This window comes from Rhagoletis pomonella, unplaced genomic scaffold (genome assembly GCF_013731165.1).
Source record: "Rhagoletis pomonella isolate Grant_MI unplaced genomic scaffold, Rhpom_1.0 Rhpom_scaffold_00002, whole genome shotgun sequence".
NCBI classification, from domain to species: Eukaryota; Metazoa; Arthropoda; class Insecta; order Diptera; family Tephritidae; genus Rhagoletis; species Rhagoletis pomonella.
Genome location: NW_023458556.1, coordinates 50,403,513 through 50,423,018, shown reverse-complemented (window position 1 = coordinate 50,423,018; position 19,506 = coordinate 50,403,513). Strand labels below are relative to the sequence as shown.

The following is a 19,506-nucleotide window of genomic DNA, read 5'->3' as shown; positions in this document are numbered from 1 at the left end:
GACATGGCGTCTGTCGAATTGAATATCTAGTGTATTCTATATGATTTGACTCTGCTTGAAAATCTAGTCGCTGTTGGATTTTTTATGTGTGAACCCACACGGATAAGTTTCAAGCAGCTGGTCGATGAAGGTCTTCAGTCTTTCAAGGACAAGTCGATTAGACCTAGTACTCGATAATTGGCGCAAATGGCGGGATATACCCACTTATAGATTGGACAGAGATACAAATCTTCAGGCATGTATTCATCAGGCCTTGGTACTGGTACATGCTTCTTCACAGCTTTTCGCCACCGGGCACCGAGCACGAACTAAGGAAGAAAACTGCATTTACAGATTAGGAAAATATTAACGACAAAAAAAGTTATACGGTTTTTTGTCCCTCCTCAAAAAATAAAAAAAATGGACTTAGCACGTTTGCGAACTAAGCCAACCATATAAAACTTTTCATATCCAGGTCCAGTCATCGTTTGGTGGTGTGCCTCTTACGATGTGGCCACAGACATGACTGTCTGAAAAAAGGTGTTAAAATATCGGCGAAAGTTTATCAAGGAACCATTTTGGAAGCTGTTGTAAAGCCGCTTAACCAATTTCTGTTCCTAAACGATTAAAGCCTGGTGCCAAAAGAATTTGGCTGCATTCATTTCCTCTGAAGAATGGCCCTCTGTCAGTCCTGATTTGAACCCGCTGGATTAGGAATAGGGGAAAATTTTAAAGGACATGATTTGTCACAAAAGATAACCGAACATTGGTTCTCTTAAGATATATTTCATTCGTGCTGTGGCCGATTCTCCAATGAACGAAGTGCGCGCGGTTATTGACGATAGGCAGGCCAAAGGTGGACATTTCGACCGAATATTTCCTTCTAGTATACCTATACATATGTATATCAGTAAATACTAAAAATACATTGAGTCCATAAACCTTCATTATTTTTAATTTTAAAGCATAAAATGTGTGTAAAATTATTTACACTCCTACCCAAAATTTGATACATTTCCAAAATGAGTTTGGCCACATTAAAAATTAACAAATTATATTCTCAACAAACTTCATTCCTTTTCAGCCTCTGGAAATAATGTTATGCAACTCGTAAGCACATGCAAGCATGCAAAATGACAAGCAAACCCATTGAATTGTCCATCATGAAAAGTCATGTGCGTGGGAAATTCTAGTGGACACTATTCTACAATGTTTACGCACATACGGTTAGGCATCGAAATTTGTCATCAAACAAGCTGCAACCAACCTTGAACTGTCGATGTGCTGATGTCTATAGCCAGAGGGCAATGGGGCATCGAAGTCAGCCAGCTGGAACAATTAATCATTGGTTGCACGCAAAATATGCTAATGCAATGCCAAAAAACTTTGCTGTCTGCAAGCATACACGGTTTGGTCTGTAAACATAACTACAATAACAGAACGCGCCAAGCCGTGGAATTCATCGAACAATTGTGTGTGTGTGTGTAACCAGCGCTTTGGGGCGGCTAAAAGTAGTCTACAGCTCAGTGACCACACCGTTCGGGTGCGCTCCCGTTGGCTAAACACAAGCCAGTGCACGCACACAATCTTCTACCATTGTACGAGTGTATGCACTCATAAATCACTGTTAAAACTTACCTTCCGTTCTTGTTCGTCCTTGGACAGCTGACCGCCGCCAACATTATTATTCTCTCCTTCTCCATCTAGTGGCGCTGGCGTTGTGGGTATATCACACTCCTCCGTTGGAGGGACGACGCAACGCAACGAATGACGATCGAATACCAACATGGCGGGACAGCGTTGTAAGCGTGGATAGCCACCCTGACATTGCCAATAACGGTTGCAAGATTTACCCAGTGGGACGTTACCGTTGGCATCCTCATTACAGAGAGCTGTGAAACAATAAAAACAACAACAAAAAGAGAAATGAACTCATTAAGCTTAGTGCAACAAGCTAATTACAATTAGAGAACTGTTAAATACAGTTGTTGTTAAATACGAATATATAGAGTGTTCTGGTCTAACAAATTTTGCATTCTTGTAAGTGTGGAAGTTAGTAGAAAGAGCGGGCAAAGTGACTATTTAAAACTATTACTGAAAAGTCGGGGAATTTCATAGAGATGTTAAACTAAAATTGAAGCAAGACATTCGTCCAATTTAATATTATACAAATAACACCGGTTCGAGGAGGAAATGCAACTGAACTAATCTGCATGGGGTAGCACGGTCGGTATATTTATTTAAGGATTCATTACAGCGCAAGTGCAACAGAAGGTACAGCTGCCAGTAGTTATCTGCCTTGGAACAAGTAGTTCCCTATTGAAATAAACGTGTCTGGTTGTGAGGTAAGGTGACCTTTAATACAGGAGCCCTTGAATAGCGTTGAAATCACCTGAGCAAGTTAGTACCCCTCAGAACTTTTTTTACTGCCTGTCCGCAGTCTATACTTACCTAACCTAAAATTTAATAATCGGAGGAGTCAAAGAGTGTGTTGGAGTTTTGTACCTTTTGGCAATAAGGTTTAAATACTCATTCGAAGAAATAGCATTACCTGTATCCAACGGAATGCAATAAGGTATAACGGGTCTTCTAAATATGCTTTTTGGAAACCCACCTGTGTAGAGCTTTGGGTTGCGGCAAGGAGAAAAGGAGGTTTCGGGGAGGCTACTCCAACTTATTTGAGCTAAGGCGTCACAGAGCAGCGTTCGATAACCAGAAGGAGCGGTTGCAAAGCAAATGTCTAGCATGCAGAAAAAAAGCAGCTTATATATAAAAATAGGTACCCGAAAATTGCCCAAGTTTCTGGCTGTTCGCTGGGATTGGGACTCGCCACATATAGCAAACTTCCAGTAAAAATAGCACTACAGTTATAAATGGGACACCCCTCGTTTAATTACGGCCACGGCATGAGGCTATATATGTATTGCTAGAATGAGGCTATATATGCACACTGCCGCCAAAAAGTATTGGCACAGCTACTTTTTTACAATATATGCAAACAATTTTTTGTAATATTTTTCCGCCAAATTTTTATAAAAATATGGTTCATTCAGCAAATTTTCAACTTTTTAATCAGATTTTTTAGAATTTTCCTGGGTACGCAGTTTTTAGCTCATTATATTCTAGTATAAAAAATGCAAGTTCGAAGTTAGTAAAGAATTGCTTTGATTTTTAAGAACTTTTTTTAAGGTGCTTGGCATTTTTTTCATATCAAGTATTTTCGAAATTTTTTTTGTATGGAAGAGACTGCGTGAAAAAAATTGCCAAAAATTAAAGGCAATTCGCAGCTAAGAACTTCTACTTTAGAATTGATTGGGCCACACATCTGCATATTCAAAAAATTCTTAAAAATCCGATTAAAAAGTTGAAAATTTGCATTATAATTTGCTGAATTTTCGCGAGTTTTGCACAAAGTTTAGAAATTATATTTTTATGTATTTTGTTGTAGAATGAACCATATTTACATAAAAGCCAAAGCGTCCAAGGTATCTTCTAAGATCGTTGCTAGGATATAAAGTAGGGGGAGTGACTAACGCCTCTGATTTTCAGCAAACATGCCAATTATTTAATTCTCAGTTTTCTCACATTTATCGTGACTCCTGAATGTTTTTCCTCTACTATTGTACCTCTAAGCCATGTTCTTACTATACAAAATGTAAAGTCGCATGGGAAAGCACTGAAAATGGAAATATACTTATTTATCGCAAGCAAACATTGGCGTTCTTCTGAGTATGCAGTTACAGTTGCACGACTTTACTAAATGGCGACTCTTGTTTCCCCGTTCGTGAACTCTGCCTAACATGATAAATCAATGAGTAATTAATGGACGAGACGCGGTAGCCAAGGATTCGTTGAGCCCACTGCAACTTTTTTGGTTTAGGGTCTCACTAAAGTCAAGTAGCAGCAACAGTTCAGCCGTAAATGTGGCTACAAACAAGCGTCTGTTTTTTTCAAGCAAGAGACACGCTATATAAAAGAGAATCTCTAAAATCTTTGGGACCCGTCAGATACAAAACAGATCCAAGGGAAAGACCATACATCCCCGGTCGCTTTCACGATGCAGACTCACCAAACAGGGACTACGCTTTACGAACATGCATCTTGTATATCCGGACCCTCCATAAGAAGGGTGTCCCTATCCATCTGCTGATTTGCTTACAAAAATACAAGGCTGACACTACTACAGTACAGAAAATGCGATGGACTGGACATGATTGCAAAAAAAATTCCTTGAGACAGCGCGAGGGCGGGGGCCTCGACACCTTGCCTTCAGGTTTACCCCAATCAGTGAACAAATTACCATATTCCGCATGAAAGCTACACATACTTCGTGTAATGGTCGGATATTTCAGAACTTCCGTCAAGGGACACCAGCATCTAAACGTGCAAAGAACGCTTGGGTGTCCCCGGATGGAACAACAGAAAACCAATTATTATTCATAACCTTGTGATTGGCTCGACGAAAGTTCAATGTCGACAATCCGCAATCACAAATGGCAGCCGAGAAATTTCGCAATCTACTCCCAATCCTGCCTAAACCAGACACTTTTCATAGACCGAACACAAATGAGCACTGCAGTTGGGTACTAGTACGTCCCACACAGGAACACCTGGTATGACGAAGAGTGCTGCGCAGCTGTTGTAGAGAAATATGCAGCCTCTTTGCAACCAATACCGAAAGACAGTTTACAGAGATTTCAAGGTCGTAAGAACAACCACGGCCCATTGAACGATGTCCGGTACATACTTAAATTATGAAAAGAACTTTTGTACGCTGTTTAATGGTAATATTAATGGATAAAATGAACTTGAGGTTCTAGTCGAGGACCGCGGACTCGATGTCCCATCGCTAAACAGCCGTAAAACAATTTAGGTGCTTAAGCTGGCGATTTTCCATCTGAGCTATTGAAGTACAAAGGCGACGAGTTGATTAGGTTCATGCATTAGCTCTTAAGCTGAATATGGTAGAACTGGCCAGGAAGTCAAGGTGCCTACTCTGTCTAGAGTAAGCTCACTCGATGTTTTTCTGGAATGCGACCTGTATTGGTTTGTGGTCTGTGAGCACGTAATACTTTTGCCCATCGAGCATGTCCGAAAATATATGATGCTCTTGTAAGCTGTCAAGAGTTCGCGGTCGTATGTGATGTAATGCTTTTGAGCCGGGTTTAGATATTCTGAGTAAAAGCTTAGTGAGTGACTGTTGTCTATTGCAGTGCCGGATGCCCCGACTACTACGGCCAGCGCAGGACCTGTTTCCGGTGCATAAATAGTTCGTCCTTACAGCACTGCAAAGCGTCTTTAGCCGCTTCATCTGCTGTGGCTTTAGGTATGAATCTATGAAAAAAAATGTATCATGCCCAGAAAGGGTCGTAAGTCGCACGCTCTTTCGGTTATATTGTATGCCTTAACGGCTCGAACTCGGTTTTCTGGAGGCGAAATACCATTTTTGAAAACATTACAACCTAAGAACATGACTTCAGGTTTGCCAATGACGCACTTTGATGAGTTAATGACGACACCACGCTTTCGTAATTTTACAAAAACATTTCGCGAATGATGCTCATGCCCTTAGACGTGATATGGATGTCGTCCAGATAAGGCCAAGCAAAGTTGAATTCGTGCAAAACCTTATCCATGAATCTTTGAAAAGTTCCTTGACCGTTCCTTAAACCAAAACACATGTAAACAAATTCGTACATACCAAACGGGGTGGTTATAGCTGTCTTCGGTATGTTTTCTGGTTCGACTTGGGTCTGGTTTTACGCGCGTCTTAGGTCGATCGTCGAGAAAATCGTGCATCCGTGATGAAAATGAGTAAAATCTAAGAAATGTGGCAACGGATATCTGGCCGGTTCCGTAACACCGTTCAGTCGACTGAGGACTTCACATGGTCTCCAGTCGCCGTTTTTCTTACATACCATGTGGATGGGACTTGCCCATAGAATTCTTGGTGGACGGCATATACCGGCCTCCAACAACGACTCGACTTCAGCTTTTGCCGCTTTCAGTAAATCAGGTGCCAAACGACGAGACTTTGCAAAAACTGGTTATCATCTGGTCACAATGCAGTGCGTGACTTGGTGTGATATGTCTTTCGGGAACGCGCTCGATACACCCATGATGTCTTTCAGCTTGTCTAAAATGTTGTGGAATAGCATTTCGGTTTTGATTGCGGATATGTTCATGATGTCGTCAGGAACATTGACGATCGCGCAACTTTTTGAAATATTCGTGACATCCTCGAACAGCATGCGGTGTCGAAGGTTGACTAACAAATGGAAATGAATCAGACGGTCTCACTGACTATAGGCTGTGGGCCCTCAGCGATAACAAAGGTCTATTTAAATGGTCGTCGTAGCAATTTTTTAATTCGTCTTTGTTCGCATTCGCCGAATCGGTCCACTTCCGAAAGCGCTTTTAGGGTATCGTACATGTCGGTTGGTGGCGGGTTTAAAATAATGTCGCTGTGTGTGGTACTTTGTCGCTTCGTTTTTGATGCGAGCTGCAATAAGACGGGATTCAACTTGTTCGATCCATAACCTTGGGTTTGCGTGCCAAAACGGTGGTAGTTGTACTGTTATGTTGGCGGTTTCTTCGCTGGCATCAGTTCCGTGGACGTTTTCCTCTGCTATAGTTGTGGGTGGCTGCGAGAAGTCCGACCTCGGGGTGTTTTCCTGTTCATTATCAGCCATATTGCTGAAGATGTTGCTATTTTGACGGGGTCACAAACTATATAGTCGATGTATATAGTAATATTTCTATAATAGTTTTTATTACGTCGAACGAGTAAATACAAATTGCAAAACAATCTCAATCACACAGCGAAAAGAAAACGAATGGAATGAATATTTCAGAATTCTTGCACGGGATTTCCAGACACAGTTTCTTAGAATGAATCGTCAAATTCCTTTTAGGAGTTGCCAAGAATAACTTATATGGAAAAGTTCGGGTTGCCATAATACTGATAATAACGCCTACTGACGCCTATTTTATAGTACATATACCTTACGATGTATGTATTTTATATAACCGATTTCAACATTAAACCGAAATATTGCTACAAAATGCTTTTTGGCCATTTAGACACACGTAAGTGCTTCTAAATCAATCTGAATTTTGCTAATTCGCAAAGGCAAAAGCAAGACGAAGGCTATTAGAACAAGGCACACAGCAATGTTGGCAAGCCTTAAGAAGATTTAATTGCCCCCATGTTCTTGTTGTAACCATGTTGTACTCCCAATAAATGTGGGTAGCTAGCTGCACTTGTAGCAAGCCTTTGCAACAGTATTACCAGCTGAAGTCATTGAAAATTTAACACGCTTTTGATCAGGCGTAAATGCGCATTGGAACGTCATAAAATCTTGTCTAACAAAGAGCTAGAAATATACGTACGTATGTATGTACGTATAAGGAAAATCGCTTGCATACCTAGATGTGGGTGTTTGGTGTTCTTTGCCTTTACCATAACCCCCCCCCCCCCCCCCCCCCCCCACACCCCACCATGGCAACACTGTATGCTGGTAATACTTACGATGCTTCTGACAACCGTCCACATTTTCCGGCCAATCGCAGCTGTGGGCATTCTCATTGTACAATAGACCGCCGATGCAAAGCTGCTCTGTAGCGGTGCCATTCCAGCAAGTCCAGTAGCGTGTGCACGATGTCTCATGACCAAAGATGCCATACAGCCAGTCGCAATGTTCTGTCGATATGGGAACATCTGAAAGTTAGAAAAGGAATTAGGATTTTGAAAAAAAAGCAACAACAAAAATGTGTGCACGAATTTGGAAGAGTGTGTGTGTGTGTGTGTGTGTCATGCATTGTGTTGAGTAGGCAATAAAGTGCAATCAAATAGGGTCGTTTATGAAACCGCCGCACAAACAGAACTATCTACAATCCAGCAGCATCAATACCCGGCCACCACATACCAGGAGTCTAGCGTACCAGTATGCCAGTATGCCAGCGTGCCAGCATATCACCGTATGAACTTGTTTCGGCTTTCGTTAATGAATTGGCTGTGGGTAAGCTGGTGGTGGAGCAGCTGCATTACATACAACCCACTTGAATTGGATGTCCTGTAGTGCAGTGCTTATTGCCTTCCCCTCCCACATAAATAGCACCTTGTCATATTGTGCTATAAGATTTAGCACTCTGTGTCCTGTTTAGGTGTTCTGCACTCATAAATTGGCTTTTGATGTTAAACTCGGTATTTGGTTATGTTTTCGTTGTTTACTGTTCGCCAATTTCTTTTTTTTCCGCTTGTGGCATTCTCTTTGATATGCTGTATGAAAAATAGAACCATAAGTGGTTCTTCGTGTTTGACCGGATTATACAAATCGTTCTGGAAGATTTGTGTGTAGATGCAGATCGCATAAAGAGCTTCTTAATTGTAAAAGCAAACTGAAAATTGAAAACGAGTAGCGAAACGAATGGTGAGCTGAAGGATTAGGCGTAGTCTTTTCGTAATGATTTATAGTTTTTTAAGATGGCAGTACTAGTTTTGTGTAGGGCAGAATCATTTTCTGATAGTTTAGGTTGTCTGTGTTTCCGACAGGGTAGGATTATGATGTATTGTGGCACGATTTTCCGTCATCCCTTGTCAAATTTGGTTTGGATACAAACCGGTTTCGGCATTGTGCCATTCATTCATACATCATAGTCTAATTACCCTAATTGTAAATAGTCCTCAAACTTTATTTTCTAATTAACTTTTTAATTTTTAAACCACATTCATATTCATATCAGTCCACTCTATGACGTTCTGAAAACACCGAAAGCGTGAAAAGAAGAACGGCATGCCAGTTACTGGCATGCACTTTTTACTAGCATGAGTTCGAGGCACTGAGGGTTTATATTACGCCCAGTGGCGGATTTGAGTATTCGCTACCTCTAGGAAATTCATAATTTGCCGCCCTTTTCCCGATAAGAAAAATATTTTGAGGTAAAAGTACCAGTTTTGGAACGATTATCAGTAAACAGTATTATTCAAATTTATGTTATTTACTATACTTTTATTACAATTTAAGATGAAAAAGTGGTATTTGCTTTGAGTAAAGGTTTTCGGCTTTTAAAGAAAGCCGTCATTAACCAACTTTTTTCACTTGATAAGTTATAATCTCAAAAACACTAAATTAGTAGTTTTAATTATTATCATTTAAATAAGTATTTAATTTAGTATTTTTAAATATTATCATTTTAATAATATTAGTGCAACTAACTACTAAACTAACTAACTAAAAAAAAATAATAATTTTTCTCAACTAAAATTTTGCCGCCCCTAAATTTAGACGCCCTAGGCACCTGCCTATGTTGCCTTTACAGTAAATCCGCCACTGATTACGCCAGTAACTGGAATGGCGCACTGGACTGGCATGCTACTGACATAATGTAAACGGTGCATTAAGCGTTGCACTGACACCTTCAATCTACCTATATTTTATACAACAAAAGCTGAGCTACTAGAGCTATACAAAAAAAAATTAAATAAATTTTACAAAAGGTGTATCTATAAGACCAAGAACTATAGACGCCGGACTCGCAGGCAATCGCAGCTGGAACTATTTCAAATATGGCACGTTTACTTTATGTTGACTTATTCTTCTTCTTCTTATTTGGCGCTATAACCCATACGCGAGCTTGGCACAATTCAACAAAGCACGCCAGTCGTTTCTCTTCTGTGCCAACTGACGCCAATTGGAAATGCCAAATCCTTCTCCTCCTGGTCTTTCCATCGCAGTGGGGGCCTCCCTCTTCCTCTGCTACTACCAGCGGGTTCAGAGCTGGAGCGTCGGTGTCCATTCGAGCGACATGGCCAAGCCAGTGGAGCCGCTGTATTTTAATTCGCTGCACCAACGTTTACATATATCGTCGGTGTTTTTGCAAAACCACCTATCTTACAGCACTCAAATTTTACAGGAGAGCAAGGCATTGCCTTGACAGGCGGTATTGTCTTTAGCTATTATTTTACAAATCTTTTAATTTAATAAAGATTTTACGATCTTTGTGCATAAATCTCGATGCGTGGCGGCTTAGGCGGTTAGTAAAAACATCAACGATGTGCATATAGAATACGGTCGGACGAACGCAAGACCGACGACCGGAATTAAACCCAATACAGCTGATTTTAAATTCGCGCTGAGCAATACAAGCAGCTCATTCAGAATTGGCAAGAGTCCTTCCGAGCCACTCCCGCCCTTTGAATTTCCTTAATCTGATTCCAAATTTTAAATTAATTAGTTTTCCACAAACTTGTTTAACATTGCAATACCGGGGTATTCTCTGTGTCACTGTGCGAAAATTAATTTTTAAAACCGGATTTCCGCTGCTACATCAAAGGCAAATAATAGACAAGTTTAGGAATAAATTGTATGAAAATTGACATAGCAGTGGCGTAAAATGACCTTACCAGCCGTATGCAAAAATAGAAATATCATTTTCGACACATTTCAATTATCAGCATTCTAGTAGCTATGCAGCACCAAGTTAACAAATAATAACTGTACATGTCTGCATGTATGCATACAAAATGCAAAATATAAAAGGGCAGATTTACCTGCATACCAGCCAGCCAGCAGCAAAGCTTTGTTTACCTATTTGTTGTTGCTTTATTGTGGTGCAGGAACACGCGCATCTACGGCCGCAATTAGCTCAACTATGCCACAATAAAATTCCAATATGCAACTAAAACTTTACAAAATTGTCGCTGCGGTTTTGTGTGCAAAACTTTTCAAACAACAACACGAAACAGGAAAATATTTAAAGACACGTGCAAATGTACATAAATATGTACATATTTATATATGAGAGACATGCTGGTAAGTGTGTGGTGTGTGAGCTAAACGCATACGCCTGTCGTACCGCCACAAAGCGTGCAACGCCGGTGCACAAACAAATGCTCTGGGTTAGTTACCGCTAAATGTCGCGCGCACACAGAGAATGCCACGAAACCATTAAAGTGGAATCCACACCGGAAAAATGCATACAACCGCACAACGACCACAATCGATAGCAACAGCCCTGCAGGTTACTGTTTGCTTACTTTATTATAGGGATATGTACATTTGTATGTATATAAGTATGGATATTGGCGCCCATCGATTGCGTTGCACATCTAGCAAATTGAGATACATAGTAGGTAAGTTGCATGTTGCAACATATGTATATATGTATATGCATAGCACAAGGTGCAACTTTCGCACAACAATGCAGCAAAAACTTTTAATAAGCTGCATAGACGCCGGTTGTGCAGCAGCACAGCAGTGGCATAACATAACGGTAAACAAGTTGCCGCATAGTGGCACTCAAATGACGCGTGTTGCAAGTGAATGCAGTGACACCATATGTTGCTTGCTTGTTGGTGAGCTTGGTGAGTGGATATTTACAGTTCAAAGTGTGTGTGTGTGTGTGTGTGTGTGTGTGTTTGTGCGGCAACCACAACAGCGTCAACGGTAAACATAAAAATTTAGTGAACGACGAAAACACCTGCCATTGCTCGGCACCTTTTAAATTTTACGAGTATAAACCCCCCCCATTGCCACAATTACTTAATCCCCGTTCCCCGTTTTTACTCACTCGCTAATTGCTTGCCCTCGCAATAGTTGGCGCGCCACGGATAATCACAGCCTTCCGTAACGCCACGATGCTTCCCGGCGAAGACCAGTCCATTGGGGCAATCGTAAAGCTCTGGCTGACTGCTAACACACTCCCAATAACGGTCGCAATAGACTTCATCGCCAGCCACACGTCCTTTCACCTTGCACGGATCCGCTTGGCTGCCCTTCAATTGTTGCCCAGTCACGCCATTCGCTGTAAGAAAAATACAAAACAAAACAAAAAATACAGTGAGAATGAGACAGGGAAGATGTTGTTCTATTTTTGCAATTTTTGTTTCAGGTGTAGACAATTTTTGGCTACACCGCTAAAAGCGCGGAGGGCACCAAGGCTTTTTTACGACACACACACGTACATGGGCACATACATACATATGTATGTTGATATTTTCGTGGTCTCATTTTATATTGTGTGACCTGCAGGCGCGCACGTTTTATGCCCTTTATACATGTGTAGTGTTTGTATTTACATACACGTGCAGATATGTGAAAATTGTTTGGTTTGATTTAGACTATTTTGAGTAGAAAAGTAACCGAAATTATCGTTGCTGGTTTAGAGAAATATGTCGATACACTCGAATTCTTGATCTATCCGCCTTAACTGCATTTGCTAATTGGGTCGAATTTTTACGAATTCTTACATACATACATGTCTGTGCCTGCCGGCAAAAATAGTGCAAGCAACTTTAGAAGGTATGACTTTAATATAAAACATATTAAGTTTCCTTAGTGAATAAAGATACGCGAAAAGAGAAGAGTGAACAATTTTGGGCGGAAATGAAACTCACGATAAAGCTGAAAATTTTGTTTAAGAACCCAATTAAATCTTGCTTTAAGAAAAAATGGCCTGTTTCAGATTTCTCCCCCAAATGACGCATTTGTGTTCAATGGAAATGTAATACATATTAGACTATAAAATAGTTCGAAAATTTCACCAACGAGCAAAGAAAATTATTCTCTTCAACACTATTTAGTGGTTTTCTAACTTGGCTTACTATGGTAAATATGGGCTTCTACTTTAACTTTTCACCATTACATTTATAAAAGAGGCAACCATTGAGACGAGAATACCAAAATAATTTTTTTCTGTGTCACCCAGGACCCGTTATCATTATGGGTAAAATAAATCAGAATTTAGTCGTTATTTTGTTATTTCTATTTCTCATTCAAAAATAATAAATGAGTTTAATTTTTTCCCTCAGATATGGTAATTACCAGGGAACGGATTTTTAGGACCTAAAAACCTATAAAAAAGGCAAAATAAAATAACGAAATACTCTGGAAAAGGCAAAATAAAATAGCGAAAAAGGCAGGAAAAGGCACTTGGTATTGCAAAAAAGGCAAAACAAAATAGCGAAAAAGGCAGGTATTGCCAAAAAAGCAAAATCAGGCACTAAAAAAAGACAGAAAATACGAAAAACAATCAAAAAATACATTTATTTTAGAAATGTTTATATTACAAGTAAAAAGAGAAAAACTATGAACTAGTTTCATTATATGAAAAATTTATACTTTGAATCTTTGACTCTTTTATCCTTTCGAGTTTCTAACTCAGAAAACTTTGATCTGTATAGTTGTAGTAACATTGAACCACAAGATACATTTTGAAGTTTTCTGGCAGCATTTTCATTCGATTTTCGCGAAGAAAAGCCTTGAATGTACTAAATGTGCGCTCGACGTAAGTTGATAAAAGTGGAGCCCAATTTAAATATGGAAGGTTTGAAACGTTCATATTATCAGGAATAAGGGCGTTTTCCTCGCCCTTTACAATTTTATCCACACCCCTTATTGTCTCCAAGCCTACGTTAGCTGAGAAAACGGCTTTGAATTTTTAAAACACCAATTTGGCAAGAGGTCCCTGCGCTTCTATAAGCCCCATGGGCATGTGTATATTTTTTAATCTTAAAAAAAAATATTTAAATGTTATAATCACTTTTCTAAAAGTAGGAATGGCAAAAAACGGCTAATATCTTAAAAAAGGCAAATATCTTAAAAAAGGCAACAAAGGCAACATCAAATGTGTATATATGGAATCAGGGAAAGCTAAATCGTGGACATTCTTAATCGAATATACTCTATCTCTTTAGCAGAAAAAAAGGCAATTTCCATAAAATCCGTTCCCTGGTAATTACACTGGCTCACAAATTGTGTTTGTTTTGCTCCACGGATGCCCCTATCCAATTCTGAGAAATTTATTAATCATTCCAGATTTTTTGTTTTTTTTTATGAAAAAAGTAGAAATTTCAAACTTTGATTGGGAAAAATTTGAAAAATGACAGGTTCAGTGTAAATTTTATCCATTGGTGTTATACATAGCCTGTTCTATTACAACAGAGAGCTACTTAAGTGTACATTGCGTATGAGTAACATTCTTTCTTGCTCATATTTCGAACAAGAAATCCTTGCACATTTTCATTTGACTACTCATTCCGTTTTTATTTATGCATCGGTTTTCTTCATTGGAGCTTGATTTTTTTTTTAAACAAAACAAGTTAACAAAAACGAAAAAAATTCACACAGATTCTGTCATTTTTTAAATAAGTCCCCTGAAAATGTTTGCATTTTTTCATTTTGTCATCGGAAAATAAATAGATAATCTGAAATGATATATTAATTTCTCAGAAACTATCGGGCTTATTGAAAAGAATTCTATATACAGTTTATGTAGAATTTTATTAGCTTTTACTTGCCATACTTCGTAGAAACAAAATCTAAATCGATTTTTGGAAATAGCGAGCGATTCTAGCTAGGAATTGGATAATGTCATTTACGGTACATTTTTGTTGTAAACCAGTGCTATGAGTGAGTTTTATTTTTCCATTTAAAAATAAAATTTGACTGAATTTTTAACCCGAAAATTTGGGGATTTATTTATTAGCGTGCCGCTAGCTCTGAAAAGGTTACGACGCAAATCACGCTTCTACAGTTTTTGAGTTTTTTTGAATAATTATTGTGCGTTATTGTACATATCTGCAATCATAAGCAACGGCCCATTTGCTCAATCATCGCGATCTTGGGTTTTCACAGGTAACTTCCTGCCCATCAGATCTCTTTAGTTACGAAACCAGAAACTCCGCATTTTTCGAACTATTGTACTTTCCCAAGAATGCCTACGGTTGGTGGAGGGTTCCAAAACTTTCTTCAATCACAAGAAACTTATGGAAATTAAATAAGACATCAAGGTCGGGGTATCAAATAATGGCAATTTAAATAGTTTCATTTTCAAATATTTTGTATGTACCATTGTTAAGCAGGGATCACACGATTTGTACATTTGTACACAAAATGCCAAATTTAGATTTGTCCACATTTGCGCATTTGGATAGCGATGTACAAATGATTTGTTTGGCGATCAGACGATTTGGCTGCCAAAGATCCAAATGATTTGGCACACATTTGCGCACAGCAGTAAAGTGACAAATATTGTCCACATTCATTCACACGATTTGACTATTTGGTCATAAATACATACTTAAACAGCTGATCCAGTGTCAACCATACTCTTGCATCTATGATTTTGTGAGATTTGAAGTGAAATAAACAAAAATAATATGTACGCACAGGTACTCAGAATTTGAATACACTCTCAAAATCTGGGCTGAAGGTAAAAAACGCGTTTTTCATAGGTTGAAGCATATACTTGCTCGTAACTTTATTTCTGTTTGCCCGATGAAAAATAATTACATATGCCATTTAAGAGAAAACATTTCGTTGTTTACAACCATTTATAAATGGTTAATTTGTCTTCAGAATGGGCACCGTATGTATGTATACTAGTTAACAAAATAGTCGGACAAGTCGTAATTTAAAATGAAAAATGTTAAAAATTTAAATTTTGCATATCGATGGCTGAGTGGAAGATCGACCTATCTCGGAAGCCAGTTCAAAAACGCCCTGTCTCTGAAAGTTTTTCAAGAACGCCCTACTTCAAAGTTTGATTGAAAAACGCCCTATTTCAGAATTTGGTTGAATAACGCCCTATCACAGAATTCATTTCAAAAACGCCCTATCTCAAACGAAAATACATTGAAAATAAGCCGATATAGGGCGTTTTTGAATTGGCAGCTGAGATAGGGCGTTTTTCAATGAAATCCTGAAGTAGGGCGTTCTTGAAAAGTTTTCTGAGATAGAGCGTTGTTAAAAAATTTTCTGAGATAGGGCGTTTTCGAACTGGTTGCCGAAATAGGTCGATCTTCCACTCAGCCATCGATATACTCTGTAAGATTCCTTTCAGTGATCGGACTTCTACCACAATGTTGTAGATCTGCCACTTTTTTGAGCACACCTACCACACAAGGTCTGAAATCTACCACATATTCGCGTTTTTGAGTAGTTTTATTTTTGCTCAACATAATTTTCTTAATTTTAAGAGCAAAAATTGTCCAACACTAAACACTAACAACAGGCAGAATGGGAGGATAAAATAAACTGTAAAATACTAAATTTTCTCAATATTCAATTTTTCGACATCAAACATGGTTTTATTGTGTTAAATTGCAAAATATATGATTTATAAAAGGAATTAATAGCGAAAATGATAAAAACCGACGATTTTTGTGAAAGCATTAGCAAATTTCAGTGCATCTCAAATTTCTAAAGCGTTGTTTACTTTTACTTGAGAATTGTCAAAATCGGCAAATCCCAAGTAGCATTTCTGGAACGAGCCACGTTTGTTCGCTACATCGTGATGTGATAAAAAAAAGCTGGAAGGAAACTGTCAAGGAAAAAAATTGCCAAAACCAACGCAATTTTTATCAATTTCAATCATGCACTTTATTATACTAAAATTAATTTTGTTTTAGATTCTGATTAAAATGTTTGCAATTTAGGAGAAACCTTGCAGATTTTTTTTAATTTTTGTACAAAGTTTGATCCAAAACCTGAGATCTACCACATTTTTTTGAAATCTATCAAATTTTTTTAGATTCTACCACACAAATTTTTTTTAAGTCCGATCACTGATTCCTTTGCCATTTCTTAAGATAAATCATCAATTTAAACATTGTTGTAAGCAGCGATATGTCTTATCTTGAATCACATACACATATACGTATTTTTCACCGGGTAAACAGAAATAAAGTTACGAGCAAGTATACCTGTGCGTCACCCTTTGAAAAACGCGGTTTTTGACCTTAAGCCCAGATTTTGAGGGTGTATTTAAAATTTTGAGTATGCAGATTTTACTGCTTAGATAGACCTACAACAAGTATGAACCTCGAAAAAAACTATAACATTTTTTTTTGTCACATAGTGTAATTTAGATCGTCTTTAATAATCTGTATATCGTCGTTTAAAGTACAAAACCGCGTATTAACACAATGCAAAGCCGCCTATGTGAGGTTGCATAAATTATTATCTAGATAGTAAAAACGCTCATATTTCAAAATGGTTATCTTTTTTATAAAGCAATCGCATGTATATTTCAGGACGAATGGATAAGGATTGAGCCAACAGCTTCTGTAAGCAAATTCAATTTTTGGCAGCAAATGTCAGTTACGCGATTTTGCAGAATGACGGTACGCGGTTTTGTACTTTATACGACGATATGCATGTATGTATATGTGTATAGCCAGCATAAACTTCGGAAAGAGATCCGAAAACTGAAAGAAAGGTGAATAGTAAAGTGCCACGAAGGGTTGTGAAACGAATACTTTTCCGACTGGTTTTCTGAAATTTTTAATTCTGAACTTCAAATATGCTTTTTCAAAGTTAATTATACTCAGAAATTAATTATACTTTTAATATGTTCGTCTGCCGGCATAAGAACCTGGGACCTCATGGAAGCTTACAAATAGTCGCACGCTTCTCTGCACACTCAGCTACTGTCGAATACGTATATGTACACGTTTTCAAATGTTCAGTTTGAGCAAATATTTTAAAATTGTTGTTTTCAAATAACGTGATATTTTTCGGTAGTTTTCGGATACGAATATTATATTAAATATTAAAATTTTACCAAAATTGGAAAATACAAGGGTTCACAAGCACGAAATGGCAATACCGCTCAACAATACTTGTATATTTGTCACTGGCATTTGTCATCAAGTGGCAAATCAGATATTTGGTCATTTGCGTAATTTTTATTTGGCTTATGTAGCAGCATTGCGTTCACACGATTTGGCCACCAGAGTTGTTTTTCATTTGCCACAAGAAGGCAAATATTTGGCTTTTCTCATAAACGACAAATGTAATTTAGCGTTCACATGATTTGTCTATGAATTTGACAAATTTTTAGCCAAATGTACAAATCGTGTGATCCCAGCTTTAGTCGAATTTATTGTTTAGCATAACGATAATAATGCAAATTAAGTCAACGAGACAACGAACTTTTTTTGCATAGAAAAAAATGTTCCCCCTAAATGGACAGCTCATCCCTATGATAACTAATCTGGAAGTAAAAATGATTACGCTTTCTTCTGGCTTAGACTTAATAATCATAATTCTCATTGAAACGATTTTTCATCCCAACACGCAGAGGCTCATTCTTAACGTTAACACTTTTATTCTCATTTTGTTCTCTAATAGAACGTTCCCAAGACTTTTTTTCTTATTTAATCCTCCTTAAAAACGTTATCGATACTGCGTTCTCAATTTGTCCTCATTGAAAACGTTCCAGAAGGTTTCTCTCTCATTCCGGTTTTTCTCGAGAACGTTCCCGAGAGTTTTGTTCGCATTTTGTTCTCTACGGAAACGTTCTCGAACCTTTTGTTCTCATTTTGTTCACGTTCAAATTGCAATTATTTCTTTCTTTTGTTTCCGTTTGGTTCTTTTGTGGGAACGTTTTTGACATTATATTTTGTTCTCATGCAGAACTAAACCAAATTACATAAAATAAGGTTCTTTATTTAGAAGATCCGAATGTTATACATACATACGCAAATAGTGAATCATTTTTTTTAAAGTGGGCAGAGACATAGAAATTGCTCATCGAACTGTTCAACATCCCATCTCATCAGGTAGTACATGTGATAGCAAATTTTAATTTTCCTATTACCAACTGATAGAGCATTAACGCCGTATGCTACATATCGGTCATAAAATGTTAGATTACACTGTCCCAACGACACACATTTTCGCACGCCTCCCTTAATGGCTTACAATTTCCACATTAAAATAATTACTTGTGCCTCACCTGCACAGTATTTGAGTATACATACAGTAGGTACATACATATGAGTGTGGGTAAGCAAACGAGAGAATTAATATAGCAAAGTGGCACCTACATACATACATACATACATACATATGTATGCACATCATCATATCAAATCTGTGGACTTTTGACAAAACAACTTGTCTCGAGAGAGGTCATTTTCACTTCAAAGCTGTAATTCATTGAGTTGTCGAATGATAATTTTTTCTTTAGACACTAATTGGAGTAGTTCAAGATGCTATCGTAATGAAATTTAAATAAAAATATCAAATTTTGAAATGGATGTTCCTTATAATTTACTCTAAATTCCTACCTACAGAAAGCACAGAGCTTGTTTTGTTAAAAGTCCACAGAAATGTTTCCCCGAGTATGGCTGAGCATTCCCATACAGCACGCCAATGGCTAACACGCAAGCGGCCCGGTCACATTTTATGGATAAATAGTTCAAGGCAATTGAATGAAGGTAGTAAAAATGGGTGTATTTGTTGTTTGTGCTGTAATACTAACTAGTTAGTGGCAAAACTTAAATGTCAGCAATAAAAGTTTTATCACTGGAGTTCTTTAAATATTTACGATGCTGTAGATGTGCATACTAAATAGCATATGGAGATCGAATACAAACGTATGTGTGTGCACATGAGCATGTATGGATGTATGTAAATAGGTGTATTCACGATCCGGTGCATACTGTCTAGCATGGTGCATAGATAGCATAAATAGCAAGATTGTGGTTGTTTCATGTGTTCAAACAACTCCAAAATTAGC

General features: G+C 38.1%; 1 protein-coding gene across 1 annotated transcript; it reads right to left on the bottom strand.

Annotated features, from left to right (window-relative positions):
- Window positions 1-134: 134 nt before the first annotated feature.
- LOC118753627 (protein obstructor-E-like) lies at window positions 135-13,958 on the bottom strand. Its single transcript, XM_036488504.1, has 5 exons — window positions 13,931-13,958; window positions 11,551-11,784; window positions 7,511-7,699; window positions 1,618-1,871; window positions 135-308 (listed from the first exon to the last, which is right to left on the bottom strand). Exons 1-5 carry the CDS (start codon window positions 13,956-13,958, stop codon window positions 135-137), a joined length of 879 nt encoding a protein of 292 aa, XP_036344397.1.
- Window positions 13,959-19,506: the final 5,548 nt, after the last annotated feature.

Coding starts and splice junctions, on each gene's coding strand:
- LOC118753627 (XM_036488504.1), bottom strand. CDS start 13,958: ATGTTACTCATACGCAATGTACACTTAA. Junction 7,700..11,550: donor CGAGGGCAAGCAATTAGCGA/GTGAGTAAAAAC, acceptor TCTAACTTTCAG/ATGTTCCCATATCGACAGAA. Junction 309..1,617: donor AGGACGAACAAGAACGGAAG/GTAAGTTTTAAC, acceptor TTTCTTCCTTAG/TTCGTGCTCGGTGCCCGGTG.